The sequence below is a fragment of the Notolepis coatsorum genome (assembly GCF_963971535.1).
Source record: "Notolepis coatsorum genome assembly, chromosome: 5".
In the NCBI taxonomy this organism is placed as follows: domain Eukaryota; kingdom Metazoa; phylum Chordata; class Actinopteri; order Aulopiformes; family Paralepididae; genus Notolepis; species Notolepis coatsorum.
In genome coordinates this window covers 202,728,430-202,754,938 of record NC_140169.1, presented here as the reverse complement: position 1 = coordinate 202,754,938, position 26,509 = coordinate 202,728,430, and the positions used below count along the sequence as shown (strand labels likewise).

Here is a 26,509-nt window from a genome sequence, read left to right as displayed (position 1 = left end):
GCCGAAGTCGGCTTTTCTTCCTCTTAACTCTTTCAGTGCCACTCACGAGATTTCTCGTGTTTTTTTATAGGTGGTTGCTAGCCACTCACGAGATTTCTCGGAATAATTTTTTTTTTTTTTTTTTGCGATCTGAAAAATTATTGCATCACCCGAGCCTACCCGAGTATTGCCGAGCTGCGCCGGTGATCACTGTGGAAAAAAGCGCCCCCTGTCGTCTCCCAGATGACATAAGTGATTTTGGAATGGACTCAATGAAAATGAATGGGGAAAAAAATCCGGTACTCCACATTTTCCAGTTCACTGATCCAGCCGGGGTTACTAGAGTTCATTCTGGAGCCTCAGATCCCCGCGGATCATGGAGATCCACTGTGTCGCGTTGGATCCATACACGTATCGATTTTTTCGAATGGTGATCAGGAATTGGAATATACCAGTTGGATACCATCTGATGTCATAACTCTATGTTATCAGTGGTAGGATAATCAGAGTAAGTTTGATGAAGTTATAAGCTGTTTTGTGAAATGTCTTCTTTCGGTTTCAATGTAAAACTCCGAGAGGAAATCAACGAGGCGATTATCCGCGCGCGGCCGTAATGTGCGTGCGTGCACGTATAATATTGATCATCTAGCGTTTATTTGAAAACGATTCATAAAAAGGCTGACGAATATCAACGTTGTGGAATATTCCACTAAAAGACGATTTTCATAGAATGCTCCAGAATGAGCTGTTTTTTATATCAAAACGGGGGCTTTTCTAACTGCTCTGAAACGGCAACGACGCGATAAAAAAACAATCTGCCTTCACAGCACTGTCTGGAAAATAGTCTTTGATAATGCGATGGGCAGATTAGACACATAGCCATAATTTAAAACATAGATTAGGCGATATTAACGTTAACATTGGCGCGGATGGTGGCATTCAAGCGGTAAAATGGAAAACCAGGCGGGGCACTGAAAGAGTTAACATCAGTGCAAAAAAAGACACAACCCTCCCAGGTGCGATACCCATGGTCAAACATTTTAGATGCTTGGGTGTGGAAATATTATCCACCATAAGACAAACGGTGAAGCACAATTACACAAAAATACAGAACAAAATCAAAGACGACCTGGACAGGTGGGCAAAACTTAAAAACTCAGTACAGGCAAGGGTATCAATAGTTAAGATGGATGTATTACCAAGAATCAATTTCTTCAGCTCAATGCTTCCGTTACCTCCTCCAGAGGGCTACTGGAAAAGATTACAAACCTCCACATACAAATTTATTTGGAATAACAAACCACCTCGCATAAAAAGATCCACCGCACAGAGAAATAAAGCAGACGGTGGCATGGCAGTTCCAGATTTCTTACAATATTTTAAGGCTTTCACATTAAGACCATTGAAGATATGGTTTGACCCCCAGGCTTTGGTATCTTGGAGAGAATTAGAAGAAAACATAGTAGCCCCACAGAGACTGAAAGACATAGCACACACTAAACTTTCAATCAAGCATTGTGAGCGAGAATTTGGCCCAATAATTACCCATGCAATCAGAACATGGCGGGAAACACAAAAGAAATATCCTAACCCTCAAGAATGGCATAATCACACTCCCATATTCAATAACAATGTACTCTTAATGGGAAAACGCCCTATAAGATTCCCTATATGGGAAGAGCAAGGCATACACTCATTAGGGGATATTTTTAATAACCAGGGCCTCTGTAGTTATGTCGAAATATGCACAAAGTTTAACCTCACCGAGTCCACATGGCTTTTTTACATACAGTTACGACTTTGTCTGAGGTCTCACGGTGTTCCATTACTCATACCAATTGAACACCACAGATACCACAAATTTTTCTATGAAAGAGAAACATTTGGAGGTTTTGTATCAGGTTTTTATTATCAATTACTAACGTCCTCGTATGAAACCCTTCAACTAGACACTGTCTGGAGGAGGGATATACCAGACCTGGAAAATGACTTTGATTGGCAAGGAGCCTGGGCAAATGTCCGACTTACATCAAGGAACCCGGATCATCAACAAATCAATCTGAACTATATTCACAGGACATACTTGACTCCTATAAGGCTGTGCAAAATGGGGCTTAAACAAGACTCCAAATGCTCCCAATGTACAAATGGGGACGAAGGAACATTTATGCACATGTATTGGGACTGCCCACCAGTTAAGGCATTCTGGAAAGATGTGTCCCAACAATTATCAATACTCGTATCTTGGAATATACCTGTACACCCCTCGGTATTACTATTGAATGATGTTTTTGAGTTTGCAGTGAATCCACAACTAAAGAGATTGGTTTTATCGGGTATCACAGTAGCTAAAAAATTGATCGCATCACGTTGGTTTCAACCGGAAAAAATGTGCCGAAAAGTGTGGTTTCTTACATATCTCGATGTGATATATCAAGAAATATCTACAGCAAGAATTCTGGGTCTCAATGAATCCAAAATGTCAATGTGGTTAGAAGTGGTGGAGAGAATAAAAGCTAGCTTATAATGGTAGTGTCTGGTTAGGAGTGAGGGATAATGGAGGTACTATCCAAGAGGGGGTCCGGGAGGGGGGGGTTCGAGCTGGAGCATATGTGTGTAGGGTTTTAGAAAATAGGTATTAGGGGTATATTCTATACTAACATTTATATAATTGTAATTTAGTGTCCTGTGGATGGGTTAGTGTCCTGTGGATGGGTTAGGGTTAGTGTCCTGTGGATGGGTTAGGGTTAGTGTCCTGTGGATGGGTTAGTGTCCTGTGGATGGGTTAAGGTTAGTGTCCTGTGGATGGGTTAGTGTCCTGTGGATGGGTTAGGGTTAGTGTCCTGTGGATGGGTTAGGGTTAGTGTCCTGTGGATGGGTTAGTGTCCTGTGGATGGGTTAGTGTTAGTGACCTGTGGATGGGTTAGTGTCCTGTGGATGGGTTAGAGTTAGTGTCCTGTGGATGGGTTAGTGTCCTGTGGATGGGTTAGTGTCCTGTGGATGGGTTAGGGTTAGTGTCCTGTGGATGGGTTAGTGTCCTGTGGATGGGTTAGAGTTAGTGTCCTGTGGATGGGTTAGGGTTAGTGTCCTGTGGATGGGTTAGTGTCCTGTGGATGGGTTAGTGTTCTGTGGATGGGTTAGGGTTAGTGTCCTGTGGATGGGTTAGTGTTAGTGTCCTGTGGATGGGTTAGTGTTAGTGTCCTGTGGATGGGTTAGGGTTAGTGTCCTGTGGATGGGTTAGGGTCAGTGTCCTGTGGATGGGTTAATGTCCTGTGGATGGGTTAGTGTCCTGTGGATGGGTTAGTGTTAGTGGCCTGTGGATGGGTTAGTGTCCTGTGGATGGGTTATAGTTAGTGTCCTGTGGATGGGTTAGTGTCCTGTGGATGGGTTAGAGTTAGTGTCCTGTGGATGGGTTAGTGTTGGTGTCCTGTGGATGGGTTAGGGTTAGTGTCCTGTGGATGGGTTAGGGTTAGTGTCCTGTGGATGGGTTAGTGTCCTGTGGATGGGTTAGTGTCCTGTGGATGGGTTAGAGTTAGTGTCCTGTGGATGGGTTAGTGTTAGTGTCCTGTGGATGGGTTAGTGTTAGTGTCCTGTGGATGGGTTAGTGTCCTGTGGATGGGTTAGAGTTAGTGTCCTGTGGATGGGTTAGGGTTAGTGTCATGTGGATGGGTTAGAGTTAGTGTCCTGTGGATGGGTTAGTGTTAGTGTCCTGTGGATGGGTTAGTGTCCTGTGGATGGGTTAGAGTTAGTGTCCTGGGGATGGGTTAGGGTTAGTGTCCTGTGGATGGGTTAGTGTTAGTGTCCTGTGGATGGGTTAGTGTTAGTGTCCTGTGGATGGGTTAGTGTTAGTGTCCTGTGGATGGGTTAGAGTTAGTGTTACGAAGTCAAAGTCACCGCCAAGGCTTGTCTGAACATGCCCGGTTCGGCGCAAGAATACGAGACAGGAATAAGGCTGGTACTAGATTATTCACCGCACGTATAAATACGTTGCAGGTGGATACAGCAGCACTTAGCCTAAAGTCAAGTTACTCTCGAACGAGTTAACCTAGAAACGTGTTACCCTCAAACGTAAAGCCTTCATCACGAGTCAACGACCAAGTGAAGTGAGCAACCGTGCATCTAAATAGAGCACTTATAACCGCGTGCGAATAGGATAGTAAAGTGTCAGAGCTTAGTGGAATAACGTCAAGTTCGACCTAGTTAATGTGAAGTGCCGCGCACCGGAGAATCTACACCGGTGAATGCAGAGCCCTTTCCAGCTGGATTATTGCTTTGGTCCTGTGGATGTTGGAGCGGAGGAGAATCGTCTACACCCACTAACTACTGTGTGGGATTTACCCGTGAGGAACATTACTCGAGCCCGTCTCTTGGAGAGGCTGGCCGGCTTTCACCTATGCTGCACGCATACTGGGATTACAGCTGCTGCTTTCGTCTGCCGATCAAGGGAGTAATATACCGCCTCCCATAGCAGGAGCTTATTGAGTCCCCGTTGATCCAGACTTTGCATTCGAACATTTCCTCCCCCTGCTGGCTTACAACCGGTGGGAACCCTACCAGTATCTCCCGCTGCCTTTACTAGAGTACCATAGATATAATTCCTAAGATTCAGGTTGTATTAATTATCTCCTGCGTAATATGAGAATGGACATACGTTATTGATTTGCTTACGCACATTCTTTTGCCTTATAAGCGCAACCCTACGTAAAGTATTGTTATATACTATCATTGCTGCTAATAAATACTCTTAAACCCAGTTTTGTGTGGAACCGTGTCATTGTGGAGGTGTTCTCATCATATACATGTGTACTGTATGGCCAGTAGTAATGTACATAAGACAGTAGTGGTTTAATGATACCATACTTATTTAATACAGTCAGGGAATTGTACCCCTCAGTTACAATTGGTCCTTCGAGCCGGAGGGTAATTAGCGTAATATTAATATAATATTAATATTAACATGGCCGATGATGAACACTCCACAAACGGTTCTCCTAAACTAGATCGCCCGCAGCGCAGACAGCAGCCACCTCCCTATCTAGAGGCATACGTTGTCAGTCCAATACCTAGCTTTAAAAGGAAGTTAAATGCGGATAAAATAACTAAAGCGGATAGTAAAAGTATGCCAAACCCTACCGACCAGGCGACCCCGCCAGTAGAGACCCTAGTGGGTTCTAACGTAACTGACCAAGCTCACGGGGGGGCCCAGGAGGGACATGACATGACTTTACCCCCCGACAACGCCAACGGGACAGTCCCCGGAGAGCTCCAGGATAAAGACAGCGCTCCAGGGACGGAACCCGACCCACTACCAGAAGAGACGCACACCCAGGAGATGGATCTCCTCGGAGCGCGACAGGAGAACGGATCTCCAACGAGCACTGCCAGAAGCCGATCACCTCCGCCTGTGTCTTCCCCCAGCGAAGCGGACAAGATGCTGGCGCAGGCACTCATCGCCACCCTGGCAGCCTCCACCGAACGCGATCGACTTCAGGGTGAACGCGATCGACTCCAAGCGCAACAGACGAGCGAGCGCGAACAAGCTGCAGACGAACGAGAGCGCCTTCACGCGCAACTCCAAGCGCAAGCCCTCAGTGAACGCGAACATTCTGCAACCGAGCGAGAGCGCTTCCAGGCGCAACAAAGGAGTGAAGACGACCGCATAAGACTGGAGACCAGACGCCTTCAGACGGAAGAGAACATTGAAAGGAGCCGCGCCGAGGCGCAGCATGCCGCCGCCAATGCGCAGCACGCCGCCGCCAATGCGCAGCGCGATGCCGCCAATGCCCAGCGCGAAGCAACGCGCGACGCCGCCCATGCCCAGCGCGAGGCAGAGCGCGACCGGCTGCAGGCGCAGCTGATGGACAAATTGATTACCATGGCGACACCCCCTCACTCCGCACGGAGCTCCCGGAGATCATCACGACAAGGGTCTAGGGCACATTCCCCTACCCGACCAAGCGACCCGGGACCCCGCCAACAGGAGGATCCTGTCCACGTCTCCAAACCCCCTCCCCGGCCGGTCCATACGAGACCCAGCAACCGGGAAGAACCGGACCACGCCGAGAGACTGAACAGAAGACTCCAGGACCTAGCAGAGGAAGAGGAGGAGGAAGAGGAGGAATGTCAAGCCGACCAGCAGCAACGTACTCTGGACCAGGAGGCCCAGTACAGCCCCGACCAGCAGCAACGTACTCTGGACCAGGAGGCCCAGTACAGCCCCGACCAGCAGCAACGTACTCTGGACCAGGAGGTCCAGTACAGCCCAGACGTCAGCCCCGAGGCACTGCGCTACAAACCCCCGACTCAACTCACGGGTGAGTTTGACGCACCGCCAGCCCCGAGGAACAGCACCTGGGTACCCGGGCTTCGGTACCCACCAAGTACCAGCCCAAGACGACACGCACGGGGAGACTCGCCCAGGAGGCCTCTCCCCCAACGCTCACCGATGTGCCAGCCATCCATGGCATCGTACCTTGGCACACCGACGTTCCCGGACTTCACACACGAGAACAGAGCACAGTACACAGAGCTACGAATGTGCTTAGAGACAATGATGTCCGATGTACCGGATGAAACGTACAAGTATGCTATCCTACTCAAGCACCTGAAGGTGCCCAGAGCGCACAATATAGCGCTGGCATATTCAAACTCTACTACCCCATACACCGCGGCTCTAGTAGCCCTCGACCAACGTTATGGACGCATATGGGACTACGTGATACAGGAGATAAGAGACATTGACCGTCTCCCCCCAGCCAGAGACAACAGAGCATTGGATGACCTCTATATCAAGGTACAGTCCCTGGTAGGGATGCTGGGGGCCCAAAAGGAAAAGGGGATATACGAACTGTACGCTAACTCTAATGTAGAGAGAATATTAGAGAAGCTCCCTCCCGCCCGACAAGAGCGTTTTCGGCGGCAGAGAGACAACCGCGACCCCAACGGTCCAGAGGCATCCCTCCTAGACTTGTCTGATTTCCTCGCCAGGGAGGTCAGCAGCCTACGACTGGACACGTTCGTATGGAGTGGACCAAGCCCAAGACCAGGACCTCGGGGATCAAATGATAACCGCCGGTCAGTGACCGTTATGCACCAAGCCGAATCAGTACCGCAGCACAAGAACCACAACACCCCCTCGACGAAAGAGGAGTGGAAGATTGAATGCCAGTACTGTGAAGGAGAACATCGGCTGTATCAATGCGACACTTTCGGGAAGCTGACCACGGATGAGGTGAGTCAGTGGATCAAGGACCACCGCCGCTGCTTCCGCTGCGCGCGCAGCCACCTGGCAGCTGAGTGCCGCTTGAAGAAGAAGTGTAGCAGGTGCGGCGGCACCCACTTGGAGGTCCTGCATGACATCAACAAGCGTCCGCCAGGACAACAAAGTGGGCCCGTCACGGTAATGTACCAGGCCGAGGCGGTGGCACCAGTACCAAAGATCCACCAGACCGCTCCCTACTGTCCCGACTGCTACAGCAGACACTGGGAGTCACGGTGCTACTCGGACGACCGCGAGTCGGCACCACTCCAGAAGATCCAAAGCAACCGACTAACAGGAGTGCTCCACATTGACCAGCATAGCGGGACCCCCCGAGTGCTCATCAAAGTGGTCAGAGTGCTCCTGAGCTACGAGGACAAGGTCCTGGACACTTACGCCGTCCTGGACGATGGGTCTGAGAAGACTCTCCTCCTCGCTTCCGCAGCAGCCCAGTTGGGCCTGCGGGGTGCCAAAGGTACCATGACCATACGCACCATCAGAAGGGACCAGAAGACCATAAAAGGTGAAAAGGTCTCCTTCAAGATAGCAGCGGTGGACCAGCCCGAGAAGCAGTATAGTATAACCAACGTCTTCACCAGCCACGACATAGGCCTGTCTCAGTACACCTACCCCATCCCACAGCTGATGGCCAAGTACGTGCACCTACGTCAACTACCTATACCGCTTATCGACGGCGCCACACCGACCCTGCTCATCGGCTCCGACCACGCGGACCTCATTCTCCCAATTGAGGCGGCCCACATCGGACCCAAAGGATGCCCAGTCGCGGTTCAGACCCGACTGGGATGGACGCTCCAGGGCCCCCTCTACGGACTTGACAGTCAACCCACGTCTACACGCTGCCTACACACAAAGGCGAGCGACACCGGCCACTCCCTCGTACAGCCCGTTGAGAGGCTATTGACATTAAGCGAGAGGCCCGTGAGAGAACCGTGGGCACAAGAGGGAGTTCGGAACTCCATCCCCCTCAGCTGCGCTCCAGACGTAGCTGACCTCGAACCTAGCACCCCAAGCGACTCCTTGACGGGGCGGCCAGAACCGGCCCCTCCTCAGACGGGGTACAGAGCAAACAAGAGAAACAGACGGAGGAGGAGGAGGCACAGCCAAGCACAGATCAAAGCAGTCTCAGGCCCGCTTCCTCCTAAACCCCCCTTCATCCCGTCCAGTCGTCATGATCATAGACCAGTCACTCCCCCGAGCTGCGTGGCCGGCCGGCCGCGTAAGCAAAGTGACCACTGGTGCCGATGGAAAGGTCAGAGCGGCAGAAGTGCTCGTCCAAGGGCGGACATACACCCGGCCCATGGCGAGGCTGATAGAGTTGCCAAGGCTCCCCGACACTATTGATGACGACCATGACCCCCTGACTTTGTGAACTGCCCTACCCTCACAACGGACATTGAGTAGTGGACAGTGCGGTTAATCTGTCTCTGCTTATCTAATTAGGTGGGACTAATTAGGAGGCGGCTGTTACGAAGGATCAGATTAAACCGAATATATATATTTACTGATTGATATATATTGCATAATATTTGTATATCGTCTGATATCCCTTGTGTATTCTTTGTACATATACACGGAATATCCCTTTTACCTAGTACAGACCATAATATTTCATTCTCCTATTGGACAGCGGTCCCTTAGGCGCCACTGCCATACCCCCAAGGTCTATTTCAAAGTCACCGCCAAGGCTTGTCTGAACATGCCCGGTTCGGCGCAAGAATACGAGACAGGAATAAGGCTGGTACTAGATTATTCACCGCACGTATAAATACGTCGCAGGTGGATACAGCAGCACTTAGCCTAAAGTCAAGTTACTCTCGAACGAGTTAACCTAGAAACGTGTTACCCTCAAACGTAAAGCCTTCATCACGAGTCAACGACCAAGTGAAGTGAGCAACCGTGCATCTAAATAGAGCACTTATAACCGTGTGCGAATAGGATAGTAAAGTGTCAGAGCTTAGTGGAATAACGTCAAGTTCGACCTAGTTAATGTGAAGTGCCGCGCACCGGAGAATCTACACCGGTGAATGCAGAGCCCTTTCCAGCTGGATTATTGCTTTGGTCCTGTGGATGTTGGAGCGGAGGAGAATCGTCTACACCCACTAACTACTGTGTGGGATTTACCCGTGAGGAACATCACTCGAGCCCGTCTCTTGGAGAGGCTGGCCGGCTTTCACCTATGCTGCACGCATACTGGGATTACAGCTGCTGCTTTCGTCTGCCGATCAAGGGAGTAATATACCGCCTCCCATAGCAGGAGCTTATTGAGTCCCCGTTGATCCAGACTTTGCATTCGAACATTTCCTCCCCCTGCTGGCTTACAACCGGTGGGAACCCTACCAGTATCTCCCGCTGCCTTTACTAGAGTACCATAGATATAATTCCTAAGATTCAGGTTGTATTAATTATCTCCTGCGTAATATGAGAATGGACATACGTTATTGATTTGCTTACGCACATTCTTTTGCCTTATAAGCGCAACCCTACGTAAAGTATTGTTATATACTATCATTGCTGCTAATAAATACTCTTAAACCCAGTTTTGTGTGGAACCGTGTCATTGTGGAGGTGTTCTCATCATATACCTGTGTACTGTATGGCCAGTAGTAATGTACATAAGACAGTAGTGGTTTAATGATACCATACTTATTTAATACAGTCAGGGAATTGTACCCCTCAGTTACAGTTAGTGTCCTGTGGATGGGTTAGTGTTAGTGTCCTGTGGATGGGTTAGTGTCCTGTGGATGGGTTAGTGTTAGTGTCCTGTGGATGGGTTAGGGTTAGTGTCCTGTGGATGGGTTAGTGTTAGTGTCCTGTGGATGGGTTAGGGTTAGTGTCCTGTGGATGGGTTAGGGTTAGTGTCCTGTGGATGGGTTAGGGTTAGTGTCCTGTGGATGGGTTAGTGTTAGTGTCCTGTGGATGGGTTAGTGTCCTGTGGATGGGTTAGGGTTAGTGTCCTGTGGATGGGTTAGTGTTAGTGTCCTGTGGATGGGTTAGTGTCCTGTGGATGGGTTAGTGTTAGTGTCCTGTGGATGGGTTAGTGTTGGTGTCCTGTGGATGGGTTAGGGTTAGTGTCCTGTGGATGGGTTAGTGTTAGTGTCCTGTGGATGGGTTAGTGTCCTGTGGATGGGTTAGGGTTAGTGTCCTGTGGATGGGTTAGTGTTAGTGTCCTGTGGATGGGTTAGTGTCCTGTGGATGGGTTAGTGTTAGTGTCCTGTGGATGGGTTAGTGTTGGTGTCCTGTGGATGGGTTAGGGTTAGTGTCCTGTGGATGGGTTAGTGTTAGTGTCCTGTGGATGGGTTAGTGTCCTGTGGGTGGGTTAGGGTTAGTGTCCTGTGGATGGGTTAGTGTTAGTGTCCTGTGGATGGGTTAGAGTTAGTATCCTGGGGATGGGTTAGGGTTAGTGTCCTGTGGATGGGTTAGTGTTAGTGTCCTGTGGATGGGTTAGTGTCCTGTGGATGGGTTAGTGTTAGTGTCCTGTGGATGGGTTAGGGTTAGTGTCCTGTGGATGGGTTAGGGTTAGTGTCCTGTGGATGGGTTAGGGTTAGTGTCCTGTGGATGGGTTAGTGTCCTGTGGATGGGTTAGTGTCCTGTGGATGGGTTAGTGTTAGTGTCCTGTGGATGGGTTAGTGTTGGTGTCATGTGGATGGGTTAGGGTTAGTGTCCTGTGGATGGGTCAGTGTCCTGTGGATGGGTTAGAGTTAGTGTCCTGTGGATGGGTTAGTGTCCTGTGGATGGGTTAGGGTTAGTGTCCTGTGGATGGGTTAGTGTTAGTGTCCTGTGGATGGGTTAGTGTCCTGTGGATGGGTTAGTGTTAGTGTCCTGTGGATGGGTTAGGGTTAGTGTCCTGTGGATGGGTTAGAGTTAGTGTCCTGTGGATGGGTTAGTGTTAGTGTCCTGTGGATGGGTTAGGGTTAGTGTCCTGTGGATGGGTTAGTGTTAGTGTCCTGTGGATGGGTTAGTGTCCTGTGGATGGGTTAGTGTTGGTGTCCTGTGGATGGGTTAGGGTTAGTGTCCTGTGGATAGGTTAGTGTTAGTGTCCTGTGGATGGGTTAGAGTTAGTGTCCTGTGGATGGGTTAGAGTTAGTGTCCTGTGGATGGGTTAGGGTTAGTGTCCTGTGGATGGGTTAGAGTTAGTGTCCTGTGGATGGGTTAGTGTTAGTGTCCTGTGGATGGGTTAGGGTTAGTGTCCTGTGGATAGGTTAGTGTTAGTGTCCTGTGGATGGGTTAGTGTTAGTGTCCAGTGGATGGGTTAGGGTTAGTGTCCTGTGGATGGGTTAGGGTTAGTGTCCTGTGGATGGGTTAGTGTCCTGTGGATGGGTTAGGGTTAGTGTCCTGTGGATGGGTTAGTGTCCTGTGGATGGGTTAGGGTTAGTGTCCTGTGGATGGGTTAGGGTTAGTGTTCTGTGGATGGGTTAGTGTCCTGTGGATGGGTTAGTGTTCTGTGGATGGGTTAGGGTTAGTGTCCTGTGGATGGGTTAGTGTCCTGTGGATGGGTTAGTGTTCTGTGGATGGGTTAGGGTTAGTGTCCTGTGGATGGGTTAGTGTTCTGTGGATGGGTTAGGGTTAGTGTCCTGTGGATGGGTTAGGGTTAGTGTCCTGTGGATGGGTTAGTGTCCTGTGGATGGGTTAGGGTTAGTGTCCTGTGGATGGGTTAAGGTTAGTGTCCTGTGGATGGGTTAGTGTCCTGTGGATGGGTTAGGGTTAGTGTTCTGTGGATGGGTTAGTGTCCTGTGGATGGGTTAGTGTTCTGTGGATGGGTTAGGGTTAGTGTCCTGTGGATGGGTTAGTGTCCTGTGGATGGGTTAGTGTTCTGTGGATGGGTTAGGGTTAGTGTCCTGTGGATGGGTTAGTGTTCTGTGGATGGGTTAGGGTTAGTGTCCTGTGGATGGGTTAGGGTTAGTGTCCTGTGGATGGGTTAGTGTCCTGTGGATGGGTTAGGGTTAGTGTCCTGTGGATGGGTTAAGGTTAGTGTCCTGTGGATGGGTTAGTGTCCTGTGGATGGGTTAGGGTTAGTGTCCTGTGGATGGGTTGGGGTTAGTGTCCTATGGATGGGTTAGTGTTAGTGTCCTGTGGATGGGTTAGTGTTAGTGTCCTGTGGATGGGTTAGAGTTAGTGTCCTGTGGATGGGTTAGGGTTAGTGTCCTGGGGATGGGTTAGGGTTAGTGTCCTGTGGATGGGTTAGTGTTAGTGTCCTGTGGATGGGTTAGTGTCCTGTGGATGGGTTAGTGTTAGTGTCCTGTGGATGGGTTAGGGTTAGTGTCCTGTGGATGGGTTAGTGTCCTGTGGATGGGTTAGGGTTAGTGTCCTGTGGATGGGTTAGGGTTAGTGTTCTGTGGATGGGTTAGTGTCCTGTGGATGGGTTAGTGTCCTGTGGATGGGTTAGTGTTAGTGTCCTGTGGATGGGTTAGGGTTAGTGTCCTGTGGATGGGTTAGGGTTAGTGTCCTGTGGATGGGTTAGTGTTAGTGTCCTGTGGATGGGTTAGTGTTAGTGTCCTGTGGATGGGTTAGGGTTAGTGTCCTGTGGATGGGTTAGTGTTAGTGTCCTGTGGATGGGTTAGGGTTAGTGTCCTGTGGATGGGTTAGTGTTAGTGTCCTGTGGATGGGTTAGTGTCCTGTGGATGGGTTAGGGTTAGTGTCCTGTGGATGGGTTAGGGTTAGTGTTCTGTGGATGGGTTAGTGTTCTGTGGATGGGTTAGTGTTAGTGTCCTGTGGATAGGTTAGTGTTGGTGTCCTGTGGATGGGTTAGGGTTAGTGTCCTGTGGATGGGTCAGTGTCCTGTGGATGGGTTAGTGTCCTGTGGATGGGTTAGGGTTAGTGTCCTGTGGATGGGTTAGTTTTAGTGTCCTGTGGATGGGTTAGTGTCCTGTGGATGGGTTAGAGTTAGTGTCCTGTGGATGGGTTAGAGTTAGTGTCCTGTGGATGGGTTAGGGTTAGTGTCCTGTGGATGGGTTAGTGTTGGTGTCCTGTGGATGGGTTAGAGTTAGTGTCCTGTGGATGGGTTAGGGTTAGTGTCCTGTGGATGGGTTAGTGTTAGTGTCCTGTGGATGGGTTAGGGTTAGTGTCCTGTGGATGGGTTAGTGTTAGTGTCCTGTGGATGGGTTAGGGTTAGTGTCCTGTGGATAGGTTAGTGTTAGTGTCCTGTGGATGGGTTAGTGTCCTGTGGATGGGTTAGAGTTAGTGTCCTGTGGATGGGTTAGTGTTAGTGTCCTGTGGATGGGTTAGTGTTAGTGTCCTGTGGATGGGTTAGGGTCAGTGTCCTGTGGATGGGTTAGAGTTAGTGTCCTGTGGATGGGTTAGTGTCCTGTGGATGGGTTAGTGTCCTATGGATGGGTTAGTGTCCAGTGGATGGGTTAGGGTTAGTGTCCTGTGGATGGGTTAGGGTCAGTGTCCAGTGGATGGGTTAGGGTTAGTGTCCTGTGGATGGGTTAGGGTTAGTGTCCTGTGGATGGGTTAGGGTCAGTGTCCAGTGGATGGGTTAGGGTTAGTGTCCTGTGGATGGGTTAGGGTTAGTGTCCTGTGGATGGGTTAGTGTCCTGTGGATGGGTTAGGGTTAGTGTCCTGTGGATGGGTTAGTGTCCTGTGGATGGGTTAGTGTCCTGTGGATGGGTTAAGGTTAGTGTCCTGTGGATGGGTTAGTGTCCTGTGGATGGGTTAGGGTTAGTGTCCTGTGGATGGGTTAGGGTTAGTGTTCTGTGGATGGGTTAGTGTCCTGTGGATGGGTTAGTGTTCTGTGGATGGGTTAGGGTTAGTGTCCTGTGGATGGGTTAGTGTTAGTGTCCTGTGGATGGGTTAGGGTCAGTGTCCTGTGGATGGGTTAGAGTTAGTGTCCTGTGGATGGGTTAGTGTCCTGTGGATGGGTTAGTGTCCTGTGGATGGGTTAGAGTTAGTGTCCTGTGGATGGGTTAGTGTTGGTGTCCTGTGGATGGGTTAGGGTTAGTGTCCTGTGGATGGGTTAGAGTTAGTGTCCTGTGGATGGGTTAGTGTTAGTGTCCTGTGGATGGGTTAGGGTTAGTGTCCTGTGGATGGGTTAGTGTCCTGTGGATGGGTTAGAGTTAGTGTCCTGTGGATGGGTTAGGGTTAGTGTCCTGTGGATGGGTTAGAGTTAGTGTCCTGTGGATGGGTTAGTGTTGGTGTCCTGTGGATGGGTTAGGGTTAGTGTCCTGTGGATGGGTTAGTGTCCTGTGGATGGGTTAGTGTCCTGTGGATGGGTTAGTGTTAGTGTCCTGTGGATGGGTTAGTGTTAGTGTCCTGTGGATGGGTTAGTGTCCTGTGGATGGGTTAGGGTTAGTGTCCTGTGGATGGGTTAGTGTTAGTGTCCTGTGGATGGGTTAGTGTCCTGTGGATGGGTTAGTGTTAGTGTCCTGTGGATGGGTTAGTGTTGGTGTCCTGTGGATGGGTTAGGGTTAGTGTCCTGTGGATGGGTTAGAGTTAGTGTCCTGTGGATGGGTTAGTGTCCTGTGGATGGGTTAGTGTCCTGTGGATGGGTTAGGGTTAGTGTCCTGTGGATGTGTTAGTGTCCTGTGGATGGGTTAGTGTCCTGTGGATGGGTTAGGGTTAGTGTCCTGTGGATGTGTTAGTGTCCTGTGGATGGGTTAGTGTCCTGTGGATGGGTTAGAGTTAGTGTCCTGTGGATGGGTTAGTGTTAGTGTCCTGTGGATGGGTTAGTGTCCTGTGGATGGGTTAGTGTTAGTGTCCTGTGGATGGGTTAGGGTTAGTGTCCTGTGGATGGGTTAGTGTTAGTGTCCTGTGGATGGGTTAGGGTTAGTGTCCTGTGGATGGGTTAGGGTTAGTGTCCTGTGGATGGGGGCGTTGTCATCCTGGAAGAGACCCCTCCCATCAGGATAGAGATGTTTCTCACAGTCTTTGTGACTGATGCTCCTGCCATCCGTGCCCCAATAATGAACCCACTTTCAAAGTCACTTTCTTTTCCTCTCGCCATCTTGATCCAAAACCAAGGTCAACTGGGCCTGCTCTGCATTTTAATACATGACACAGAGCATGATGGGATGTTAACTGCTTACTTGTACCATGCAGTGTTATGATACCTTTCTTGAATGTGGACGATAATGATATAAAAAAAAGGAATACTAAATCACAATATCAAAATATTTAATAACCAGGAGGCAATAACTATAGTTCACAACAGATATTTTATCATTAGCTAGGCCCACTACAACCCGACCAAGTGACAGGAAAGGGTAGAAGAGAGGAGAGAGACGTGAGCTAACCTTCACTTGTTCGGTCTCATATGGAACGACGTTCACATGTGGTACAACTTAGGACCCTCTTCTCCCAAAGCCTTCCAATCTCTTGATTTACACGAGTTGCAACGTACGTTGCTGCAACAATAACATAGACTGGTATGTGACCTCCAAGACATTTTAACATGTACAGTTAACATTAATATTCACAGGGAGGGGTAGAGGAGGACAGGAGACGGAGATGACCACCAGATGTGTTAGATTGTGTGCATGCAGTACACCTGTATGGAAGCATCTGCATTCATTATGTTGCTCGACTTGTTTATTCAGTTTTTTCCTTTAAATCCGCCACATCTCGCTGTTTACCCATCTTTACCACTCTCTGCCAGTGCTGTAAGCCTATGGAGTGGCTCACCTTCTTTGCAGGGCTATAACTTTTTAAATATTATAGCTATATCGACATTACTATGGCCCATTCAACATCGGGTATCTATCGTTCCGGATGTGGGAACGTTATATTTTTCCATTCATACATTGTCGTGTTAGTACCGTCGAGAATATAAGTATGTTTTTAGACTGTATAGCAGTAATTCCTAGAACGCGCTCTATAGGCCCCAACGTGTATTATACATTATTGATTGGCGTTTCGTCCCTATACACGCTATATTACAAATTTCGAATGCATATGATCGCTATACATTATGCTCCATCATGCGTGAAGGAAAGGTGGGTGGGTCGTTTATGATTCCTTGATTGTCACTAACGGCTTTCTTTAGTAAGACACCATACGTTGATCGGACATATTGCAATGAAATAAATGGACAATCGAGCTGGAATTAACGTTAGATTCCTCTGGCCGATGCGTCTGGAGAAAATAAATTCCAATTATTTGACGTCGATCTGCTAGATCCATTTTCCGTTTGTATGACGCAATAAACGCCGAAAGCATATTGATTCTTGCGTCTCGAAAGTGATCCAATGCCACGCAAGGTATGTATATTGATCCACGTTATAAGATATCTGGTGTAGCCTTTTCCCTGATGCACCGTGCGACACTTCCGGTTAGAGTGGAGTGTAACTCGCCCGAAATCCACCAGGCGGCGGTATTGAGGCGTTGCAATATCAGACAGGGTCCAGCTGGCTCCCGGAGGCTTCCTGGATGAATTATGAATGCCAATAGCGAATAAAAGAAATAACGATCATAACGAGTTTACTCGTTGTTGGCACTCAGCGCATGGCGGCCAATAACGAGTATTGGCAAGTAACATTTTGATCGCCATGGTTAAATTCATAATTTACCATCCCTAGCCAGCTCTATTTGTCTATGGAGAAGTTCCCCTTCTTTGCAGGGCTATAACCTTTTAAATTCTATTGCTAAATTGACATTATTATGGCCCATTCAATGTCCTATATGTATTGTTCAGGGTGTATCAATGTTATACTTTTTCATTCACATATTCATACTAAAATACGGTCTAAAGTATAAGTATGTTTTTATCGTTTTCTGCAGCTTTCTCCAGAACTTGATTTATAGCCCCAAATGCACTATATTGATGATCAAATACAGTTTGGTAGCGATCGGTGCCAGATGAAAAATTTCAACTGGAGGTACTTCTGGAAGTTACTACCTATCATCTGATATTGACCGGATGGGCAAGGGGGCGTTTATAATTCCGTGGGCAACGTTATACCATTCATCTAGTGTGGGTCATATGATCATCAGATCAGTTAGTATAGAAGACGTTAGAAAATAACGTTGAAACTCACCGTATCTTCCTCGCGCCGTTGGACGATCAGCTTGGAGTAGACAGTTTTCGATTATGGGATGTTGATCCTGATGAACCATTTCCAGGTTGTATAATACTATATACGTCCAAATAACGTTGTTTATTGAGTTAGGCGAGCGATTGATTATCCAGTGTGTTGAGATAGAGTCCTGCTAATGATCGCGAGTGCCCGGACGATTTATGGATGAGCACTTCCTGTTTGATGAGTCACTTCCTGTTGGCGATCTGCCGATCGGCCACCAGATGGCGCTCTTGAACCGCTAGAGAGTTGAGTGGAGATCAGCAGTATATCTCAGGACCCCGGAGGAGAAATATGATTTCGATCACAGATTTTTGAAATATTGACATCAAAGACGAGTTACGGCGTCTTCGGCAGAATGAGCATGGCTAGAAATGACGTCTAAACACGTCATCGGCGATTAAAGTGTTAATGTGTTAAAGAACTACAGTTGTGTTGTTGGGGAGGGGCTAAGTACTTTCAGTCTCAGGTGTTGGAGACAGAGATGCGCAGAAATTACAGCTACCAAATCCATTCTGAGACAATGGACCCAGTAGGCTACTTTGTTGGTGGTGTGAAAATATGCAGAGAAACATTAATATCTTTAGAAACGTTTGTGTTAAATTGTATCTCTCCGTCAAAATTGTACATCTCCGTAGCATAAAGATTGCGCATAAGGCCTATAATAAAGACTTTGCTCCCCTTTGCGTAATTCACTCACAGCTCGGGCCATTGTTGTGGTAGACTCAGACATGATCATAATCACGTTTTTGTGCACCCGAGTCTCCCGAACACGTAGAGACAAACCCCGATCAGAGCTTCCTACGCTATGGGAACTTTTGCGCACCTACCGCATAATACCTCCGGGGATTCCGCGGAGGCATGAGGCATTCACCGGTAGGGGTAGGTGCGGAAATACTGACCATATCTCAGTGTAGGAAGCTCTGATCGACTCAGGGCTTGGTTCTACGTGTTCGGGAGACTCGGGTTGACTGATTATGATCATGTCTTTACCACATGAGGTTTTGAGACTTGAGGTTTAACTAGATTCAAATAAGCATATCTTCTTCAAATATCTTCAGATTTCAATGTATGACACATCATTTAAAAGCTTATAAAATGACAGAGGGAGACTTTGTGCCACGAACTGCTGGGCTCGGTCACATTTGTGTGCGCTTACACTGTTCTCATACACCTGATCCCCTCCACAGTGGCTGACAGCAGCAGTAACTGGGCTGTGTGTGGGAAGAGCTCTGGGATGGTGTCCATGCCCCTGTCTGCCAGCGCCACCCACAGGGTGCAGATCGAGGTGATGCCGCTGTTCGCAGGCCATCTGCCCTTCCCCAAGATCAAGGTGCTGAAGTACCTGCCTCACACCGCAGCACCCGCTATTCAACCTGACCCTGGTGAGTTCTCTCTCTCTCTCTCTTTCTCTCTTGATTTTCTCTTTCTCCTTTTCTCTTTCTTTTCTCTTTCTTTCTCTTTTTCTCTCTTTCTCTCTTTTCTCTCCTCTCTTTCTTTCTTTTTCTCTTTCTCTTTTTTTTCCTCGTTCTCTTTATCTATTTCTCTCTTTCCCTGCTTTCTCTGCTTTCTCTTTCTCTCCCCCACCCTCTCTCTCTCTTTGAGTTATACCTTTTGCACGAGGCATATTAACTAACATTTCCCCATATTGTTTCTTCTACTGGGCACACAGAGAACCTGTTGACCATCAGCTTTGACTACAGACGTAAAAAGCATTGCACCACCCACATGTAGAATTCCAATATGTTCTCTCTAGGGCCAAGGAAAGTTCAATCAATATTTGTGAATATGAGAAACTACTCTCCCAAAGCCATCGGGTATAAAGTCTGGAGCTGACTAGACAACTGTTTTGGTAATAGTTTTTATACCTAAATAGGGTTGATTCTACAATAGTGTTCTCAGTTCTGAAACTGTACGTATAATATCGTTAGCCTCATACGATAATTGCCTAAGTAATTTTTTGGCCAAATTGAGATTTCTGCCTCTCTGTACTCTCCTCACACTGCTGCATCGCTCTGGCTTAGTGCCTATGTCCTCAGCCAATCAGAACGCTTGTTACGTAAAAAAAAATCCCCATCTGCCTAAAGGCTCTACATGCTACAGCAACTGCGACGCGACTGCAACGTGACATGGTTGCAGATGTTGCAGAGGGTGTTGTAGAGTGTGTTGCAAGGATGTTGCGTACCTTTCACCCAATTCTAATCTGAACAACCATTGCGTTGATGTTGCGTAGCATTGATTGGTTGGTTAGTGAATGGGGGCGGGGCTGTCATATAATAATATTGGTCCTGCAGGCAGGAATACTATCCTCGATAGTTAACGTAATTTATACAAATGGAAGTATTGATTTCGTCGTAACGAATCATTAAAAAAATATACCGTTAACTGGAATATGTTAGTTTCTTACAAATATGTTGGATTATGTAATTGGTTTGTCATGACAAACTAATAAAAAATCGCGAATTAACCGGTGGTTATCCTATAGCCCTAGTTATCATTTCAACAAAGTGGAGCTGCAGGGGAAGACTTCCATAGCATACGCCTTCAAATCCTCTTACCTTGATTAAAAGCCTCCACAATTTAGTAAACAGTATACCCATGGCAGGTGTTGATATTTTACGATGCCAGCTTGTAAGAATTTGTTGTAGCCAGCCAGCTAGCGTTGATGCTATTCAATGCTATCATACCCAACTGATGTTAATGCCATTCAGAATTTATTAACATAGCTACATCAACACACAGTAACGTTAATATAATTACATGCATCATTGTTTACAATGAACAGTGGGCTAATCGAAAGGACTGGACACGGACAAGTTAAACGGCAATCAATTAATTTAATACAACAGGTAGTTCGAGCTGCACTTTCGTGCAGGCCTATACGACCACACCACAGCCACAGGGATATACGGCTTTGACGAGCTCTCTCTCTCCTGCCGATTAATTTCAGCAGCTTTTCCTTGAGTGCCTGTAGCTGCCTGCATTTGCACAACGGCATCCATCCCTGCTGCTAGCTAACGTTAAAACTAACCTAATGTTAGTTGTTCACCAACAATCTCAACATTTGTATTTAGCGTTAGTTCAAAAACACACAAGCCCCTAGCGATGGCATCAATAATACTTCCGGTCGGGGGGTTTCAAAGTAAAAGAGCGACGTCTAAAACACCGGAAAGACGTTTATTTTGTACATTATCTAACGTTAAAATGAACCTAAACTAACGTTACAACAAATCTTGAAAAAATACTTAGGCAATTAGTCTATGGAGCGGCTGCAGACATTATACTTGATGGTTTTAGCACTCTGGTATCTGAGGAGAGTTGTTCATGTTCACTGATATTTTGGACTGTTTTAGACATTGGCACCTTGCATGGTCGCCTGATTGATTGATTGATTGATTGAAAACTTTATTAACAGATTGCAGAATGGGTGCAATACAGTACAGCTCAATACACACAATTGTTAAGGGAATGCAGACCAGAGAAAGACTTTCGTCTTGTTTACATCAGGGTCCCCCATTTTCAATTCATCAGGACATATGACATAGGGCTGGGCGATATGGAAAAAAATCATATCGCGATAACGATATGATAATTTTATTTTATTTCTCGATATCGATAATTATCGAATTGTTATAAGTATAAATATATATATATATATATATATATATATTTTTTTTTTTTTTTTTTTAACAGATGTATGTTTATTTTGCAGCAATTCTTTGTCATTGCCGCCATCTTTAGTGTTACATCCCCTCACACTCCAGTTCTCAGGCTGCAGCTGGTTTAAAAGCTAAAGTCAACCGGCTTCTCTGCTGGCTGTGGCTCCAGAGGAGTTGAACAGTTCTGGCTCTGCTAGTTTTTTTAGTTCTGCTAGCACACATAGCCTACTGTGTACAGACGGTTTCAAAATGTATTTTAAATTAGAAAGCAAACAAAATAAATGGACAAGAGAAAAAGAAATCTGAATTTGGTCAGTATTGTCATTTGGACAAGCAAAGCCATTACTTTAAGTTGCAGGCAAGAAAGACAAGTCTGTCCACTGTCTCTGGTTTTAAAACTGCCCTGTTGCAGGTAAAAAAAAAAAAAAAAAAAACGATTTTTTTTTTAAATTTCGATATTAGATATCGATTATTAAAATATATCACAATATTTATCGTTATATCGCCCAGCCCTAATATGACATACATGACATACAGATAGACAGTACTGCTACATCTATACATTTATGACATACCAGATTTGCAAATACAGTACTGTTTGTGATACAAAGAGTCCAGAAAAGGGAGTATATACATTTGACGTAAAAACTGTACATTGGAGGAGGTTGGGTGGGGTTGGGTGGGTAGGAGGGGTTGGGGGGGGAAACACTGTACAACTGTACAAGCAAAACTGTACATTGGAATATTGACAACCATACTAGGTAATTTACTGTACATTGGAGGGGGTTGGGGGGGTGGGGAACACTGTACAAACAAGCAAAACTGTACATTGGAATATTGACAACCATACTAGGTAAATTACTGTACATTGGAGGGGGTTGGGTTAGGACATTTACAGGGGCCAGTTTCGAATTGCAGTCTCCCGTAGGTGTTCTTTGAGAGTGGTTTTTAAAGTGGGTAGTGATTCACATTCCTTTACAGCTTTGGGTAGGGCATTCCACATTGATGTGGCATAATTGCGAAACGTGTTTAGTCCCTTGTTTGAGCCGAATCTGGGTTTAACATGATTTGTGGAGCTCCCTCTGGTGTTGTGATCATGGTATTCACTGACCTTTGGGAAGTATTTTGACATGTACATGGGTACCTTGGTCGTGTATCTTGTAGACCAGGCCCATTGCAAGTTGCTGTACTCTGTCGTCTACTCTAAGCCATCCTAGGTTGTCAAAGTGGGCAGGGGTGAGGTGGGTTCTAGGAGTAAGGTCAAGCAGTAGTCTGACCAGTTTGTTTTGAGATGTTTGTAATTTTGTTTTTAGCACCTTTGAGGTGCTTTGGTACCATGAGGTGCAAGCATAGTTGTAGTACCCTTGAATGAGTGCTCCTGCCAGAGTCTTGATGTGTGAGTGAATGTGAAGAACAAATTGTAAAGCGCTTGGACAAAAGCTGTTATATAAATGCACCATTTACCATTTATAGTACGGTAGAAAAGTTCAAATGGGTGTAAACAATATAATTAACTCTTTGAGTATACGCATCTGAGCAAGTAGACAGTGTGATCAAAGGTGCAGATGAGGGTCTGTACGCCCAATCAGTTATATTATACAATAAACATGGTTACAATAAACACTAGAATCTAAATATATACTAGACTAACTTCCTCTCTCTCTCTGCTCATCAGTTATATTATACATGGTTACAATAAACACTAGAATCTAAATATATACTAGACTAACTTCCTCTCTCTCTGCTCATCAGTTATATTATACATGGTTTCAATAAACACTAGAATCTAAATATATACTAGACTAACTTCCTCTCTCTCTGCTCATCAGTTATATTATACATGGTTTCAATAAACACTGTCATGTACAAAGGTCTAATGACCATATAGAATATGACTGGAGCGGGCTGTACATGAAAACCAGCCCGTCCAGCGGATGCTTTAAGCACCGTCCCGAGCAAGTAAGAAACAACACAAGACGTTTTCCAAATAGTAAATTATATATTTATGGTGATAGGGCTTTAAACCGCCACCATAATGCACAGGGGAAAAAGGTAGGGGAGGACAAACAAGACATACATATATACAAACAAACACTTAGTAAATAATATAAATGTAACTGTGCCAGTCATGGGACACAAAGAGAAAGCCACACGATATCATTTCACAGCTACAGCTAGGCGAGAAGGCAACCTCCTCACTCCACTCTGGAACGTGGCAGTGATTCAAATGAGGCGCCCCGTGTGTGTGTCATCTTCCAGACTATAACCACTCATTCCACTGACTGCCCACAGGTGCACCAAGCAGGTGCAATCAGCTCAATCAGGGGGATGAGTGGTATCTGAGGAAAGGAGAAAGAAAAACAGAATTAGAAGATGACACATCACACAAACAAAAATAACACAACCCATACTGTAACTGAGGGGTACAATTCCCTGACTGTATTGATAAGTATGGTATCATTAAACCACTACCGCTTTATGTACTTTAACTACTGGCCATACAGTACACGATATCTAAATATGATGAACACTTTCCACAATGAAATCGGTTCCAGTCAAAGGTAATAATCAAATATTTAATGGAGCAAAAGGTACATAGAATATTTATCTTACATTTATCATTTGAATGCACTTGTAAGGCAAATGAGTACTCGTAGGCAAATCAACACTGAATGTCCAATCTCTGGTTACGCAGGAAGCAAGTATACAACCTGGCTCTTAGGGAATTATATCTATGGTACACCTAATGATATAGCGGGATACTCTGGAAGGGGTCCTCCCGGTCGTAAGCCGGCAGGGGGGGTAGGAGAGCCGTCGGTAGTAGACCGTCTGGTCAACGATATCTATGGAGACTTCAAGTACAGAAGACAGTGCAATAGACTCTTGATCCGCAGATGAATACACCTTGGTTCTCTTGTAGGCTGTAGCTCCACAATGAAGAAGAAGCTAGGCGACCTCAGTCTCTCTGAGCGCCGACTCAACTTGACTCCTCTCGGGGGTAAATCCAACACTCACAGGCGTCGGCGATTATCCGCTCCACAAATCACAGTACCAAAGCAAATATATATTCCAGCCGCATAGGGCTCAGCAGTCGTCGGGTAGGTAATCCAGTGTACATGTCCCTCGGTCCTCGCCTAGATCTCCTCGGATGAAAGCGCCATGTGGTCGGCCCAACCTGGATAAGACTAGATAACACGAGGAAGCGTTGGAGATGCTGGTCACTCCAGAACTCTAACCGCACGATGCACCATACTCGATAGACTATTATTACTTGATAGAAATACGTCGCACTCGACGGTACAGTGCCAAACTCTGACAATTCAGTTATTAATTCGCACGAGGTCTCAATGCTATTCTAAGGCCAAACAGGCCATACTTCACCGCACGTCGTATCGTGGGTGAGGCTTCACGTTCTGTTACTAAGTTGGGAAGAAGGGTAAGGGACTTCTACATTTACTTGCGCCATATTTATATGCACGGTGAACAAATAGTGCCACTCTCATTTCGGTAGCCGTATCCCTGAGCGGAGCCGGGGCTAGTACGGACATGTCTCGTCGGTACCTTTGAACTTGACTCCAGGGGCTGGTCCCCTGGCGCCTGGTCCTTTGTCCAATAAGAGAATGAACTATTATGGGCTATAGTAGGCTAAAGGGATATTCCGTGCATATGTACAAGGAATATACAAGGGATATCAAACGACATACAAATACTATTCAATATATATCCATAAATAAATATATATATTCGGTTTAATCTGATCCTTCGTAACACATACTAATTATACTAACCTGATGTTCACATGGTCTTCCAAATACAGTAACAATGATAATGACCAACCCACGTACGTCACACACTAGAATCTAAATATATACTAGACTAACTTCCTCTCTCTCTGCTCATCAGTTATATTATACATGGTTACAATAAACACTAGAATCTAAATATATACTAGACTAACTTCCTCTCTCTCTGCTCATCAGTTATATTATACATGGTTACAATAAACACTAGAATCTAAATATATACTAGACTAACTTCCTCTCTCTCTGCTCATCAGTTATATTATACATGGTTTCAATAAACACTAGAATCTAAATATATACTAGACTAACTTCCTCTCTCTCTCTCTCTCTCTCTCTCTCTCTCTCTGCTCATCAGTTATATTATACATGGTTTCAATAAACACTAGAATCTAAATATATACTAGACTAACTTCCTCTCTCTCTCTCTCTCTGCTCATCAGTTATATTATACATGGTTTCAATAAACACTAGAATCTAAATATATACTAGATTAACTTCCTCTCTCTCTCTCTCTCTCTGCTCATCAGTTATATTATACATGGTTACAATAAACACTAGAATCTAAATATATACTAGACTAACTTCCTCTCTCTCTCTCTCTCTCTCTCTCTCTCTCTCTCTCTCTGCTCATCAGTTATATTATACATGGTTACAATAAACACTAGAATCTAAATATATACTAGATTAACTTCCTCTCTCTCTCTCTCTGCTCATCAGTTATATTATACATGGTTACAATAAACACTAGAATCTAAATATATACTAGATTAACTTCCTCTCTCTCTCTCTCTGCTCATCAGTTATATTATACATGGTTACAATAAACACTAGAATCTAAATATATACTAGATTAACTTCCTCTCTCTCTCTCTCTCTCTGCTCATCAGTTATATTATACATGGTTACAATAAACACTAGAATCTAAATATATACTAGATTAACTTCCTCTCTCTCTCTCTCTGCTCATCAGTTATATTATACATGGTTACAATAAACACTAGAATCTAAATATATACTAGATTAACTTCCTCTCTCTCTCTCTCTCTCTCTGCTCATCAGTTATATTATACATGGTTACAATAAACACTAGAATCTAAATATATACTAGATTAACTTCCTCTCTCTCTCTCTCTGCTCATCAGTTATATTATACATGGTTACAATAAACACTAGAATCTAAATATATACTAGATTAACTTCCTCTCTCTCTCTCTCTCTCTGCTCATCAGTTATATTATACATGGTTACAATAAACACTAGAATCTAAATATATACTAGATTAACTTCCTCTCTCTCTCTCTCTGCTCATCAGTTATATTATACATGGTTACAATAAACACTAGAATCTAAATATATACTAGATTAACTTCCTCTCTCTCTCTCTCTCTGCTCATCAGTTATATTATACATGGTTACAATAAACACTAGAATCTAAATATATACTAGATTAACTTCCTCTCTCTCTCTCTCTCTCTCTGCTCATCAGTTATATTATACATGGTTACAATAAACACTAGAATCTAAATATATACTAGATTAACTTCCTCTCTCTCTCTCTCTCTCTGCTCATCAGTTATATTATACATGGTTACAATAAACACTAGAATCTAAATATATACTAGACTAACTTCCTCTCTCTCTCTCTCTCTCTCTCTCTCTCTGCTCATCAGTTATATTATACATGGTTTCAATAAACACTAGAATCTAAATATATACTAGACTAACTTCCTCTCTCTCTCTCTCTGCTCATCAGTTATATTATACATGGTTACAATAAAC

The 26,509-nt window shown here is 45.7% G+C and overlaps 1 protein-coding gene across 1 annotated transcript in view; it reads left to right on the top strand.

The window, feature by feature from the left end:
* The window catches only part of trappc10 (trafficking protein particle complex subunit 10), a 122,490-nt gene that overhangs the window by 95,111 nt on the left and 870 nt on the right, over positions 1-26,509 (top strand). The window contains exon 22 of the mRNA XM_084315204.1: positions 18,459-18,653. Within this exon, the coding sequence (XP_084171330.1) occupies positions 18,459-18,653 (195 nt within the window). The remainder of the gene's footprint in view (positions 1-18,458; positions 18,654-26,509) is intronic.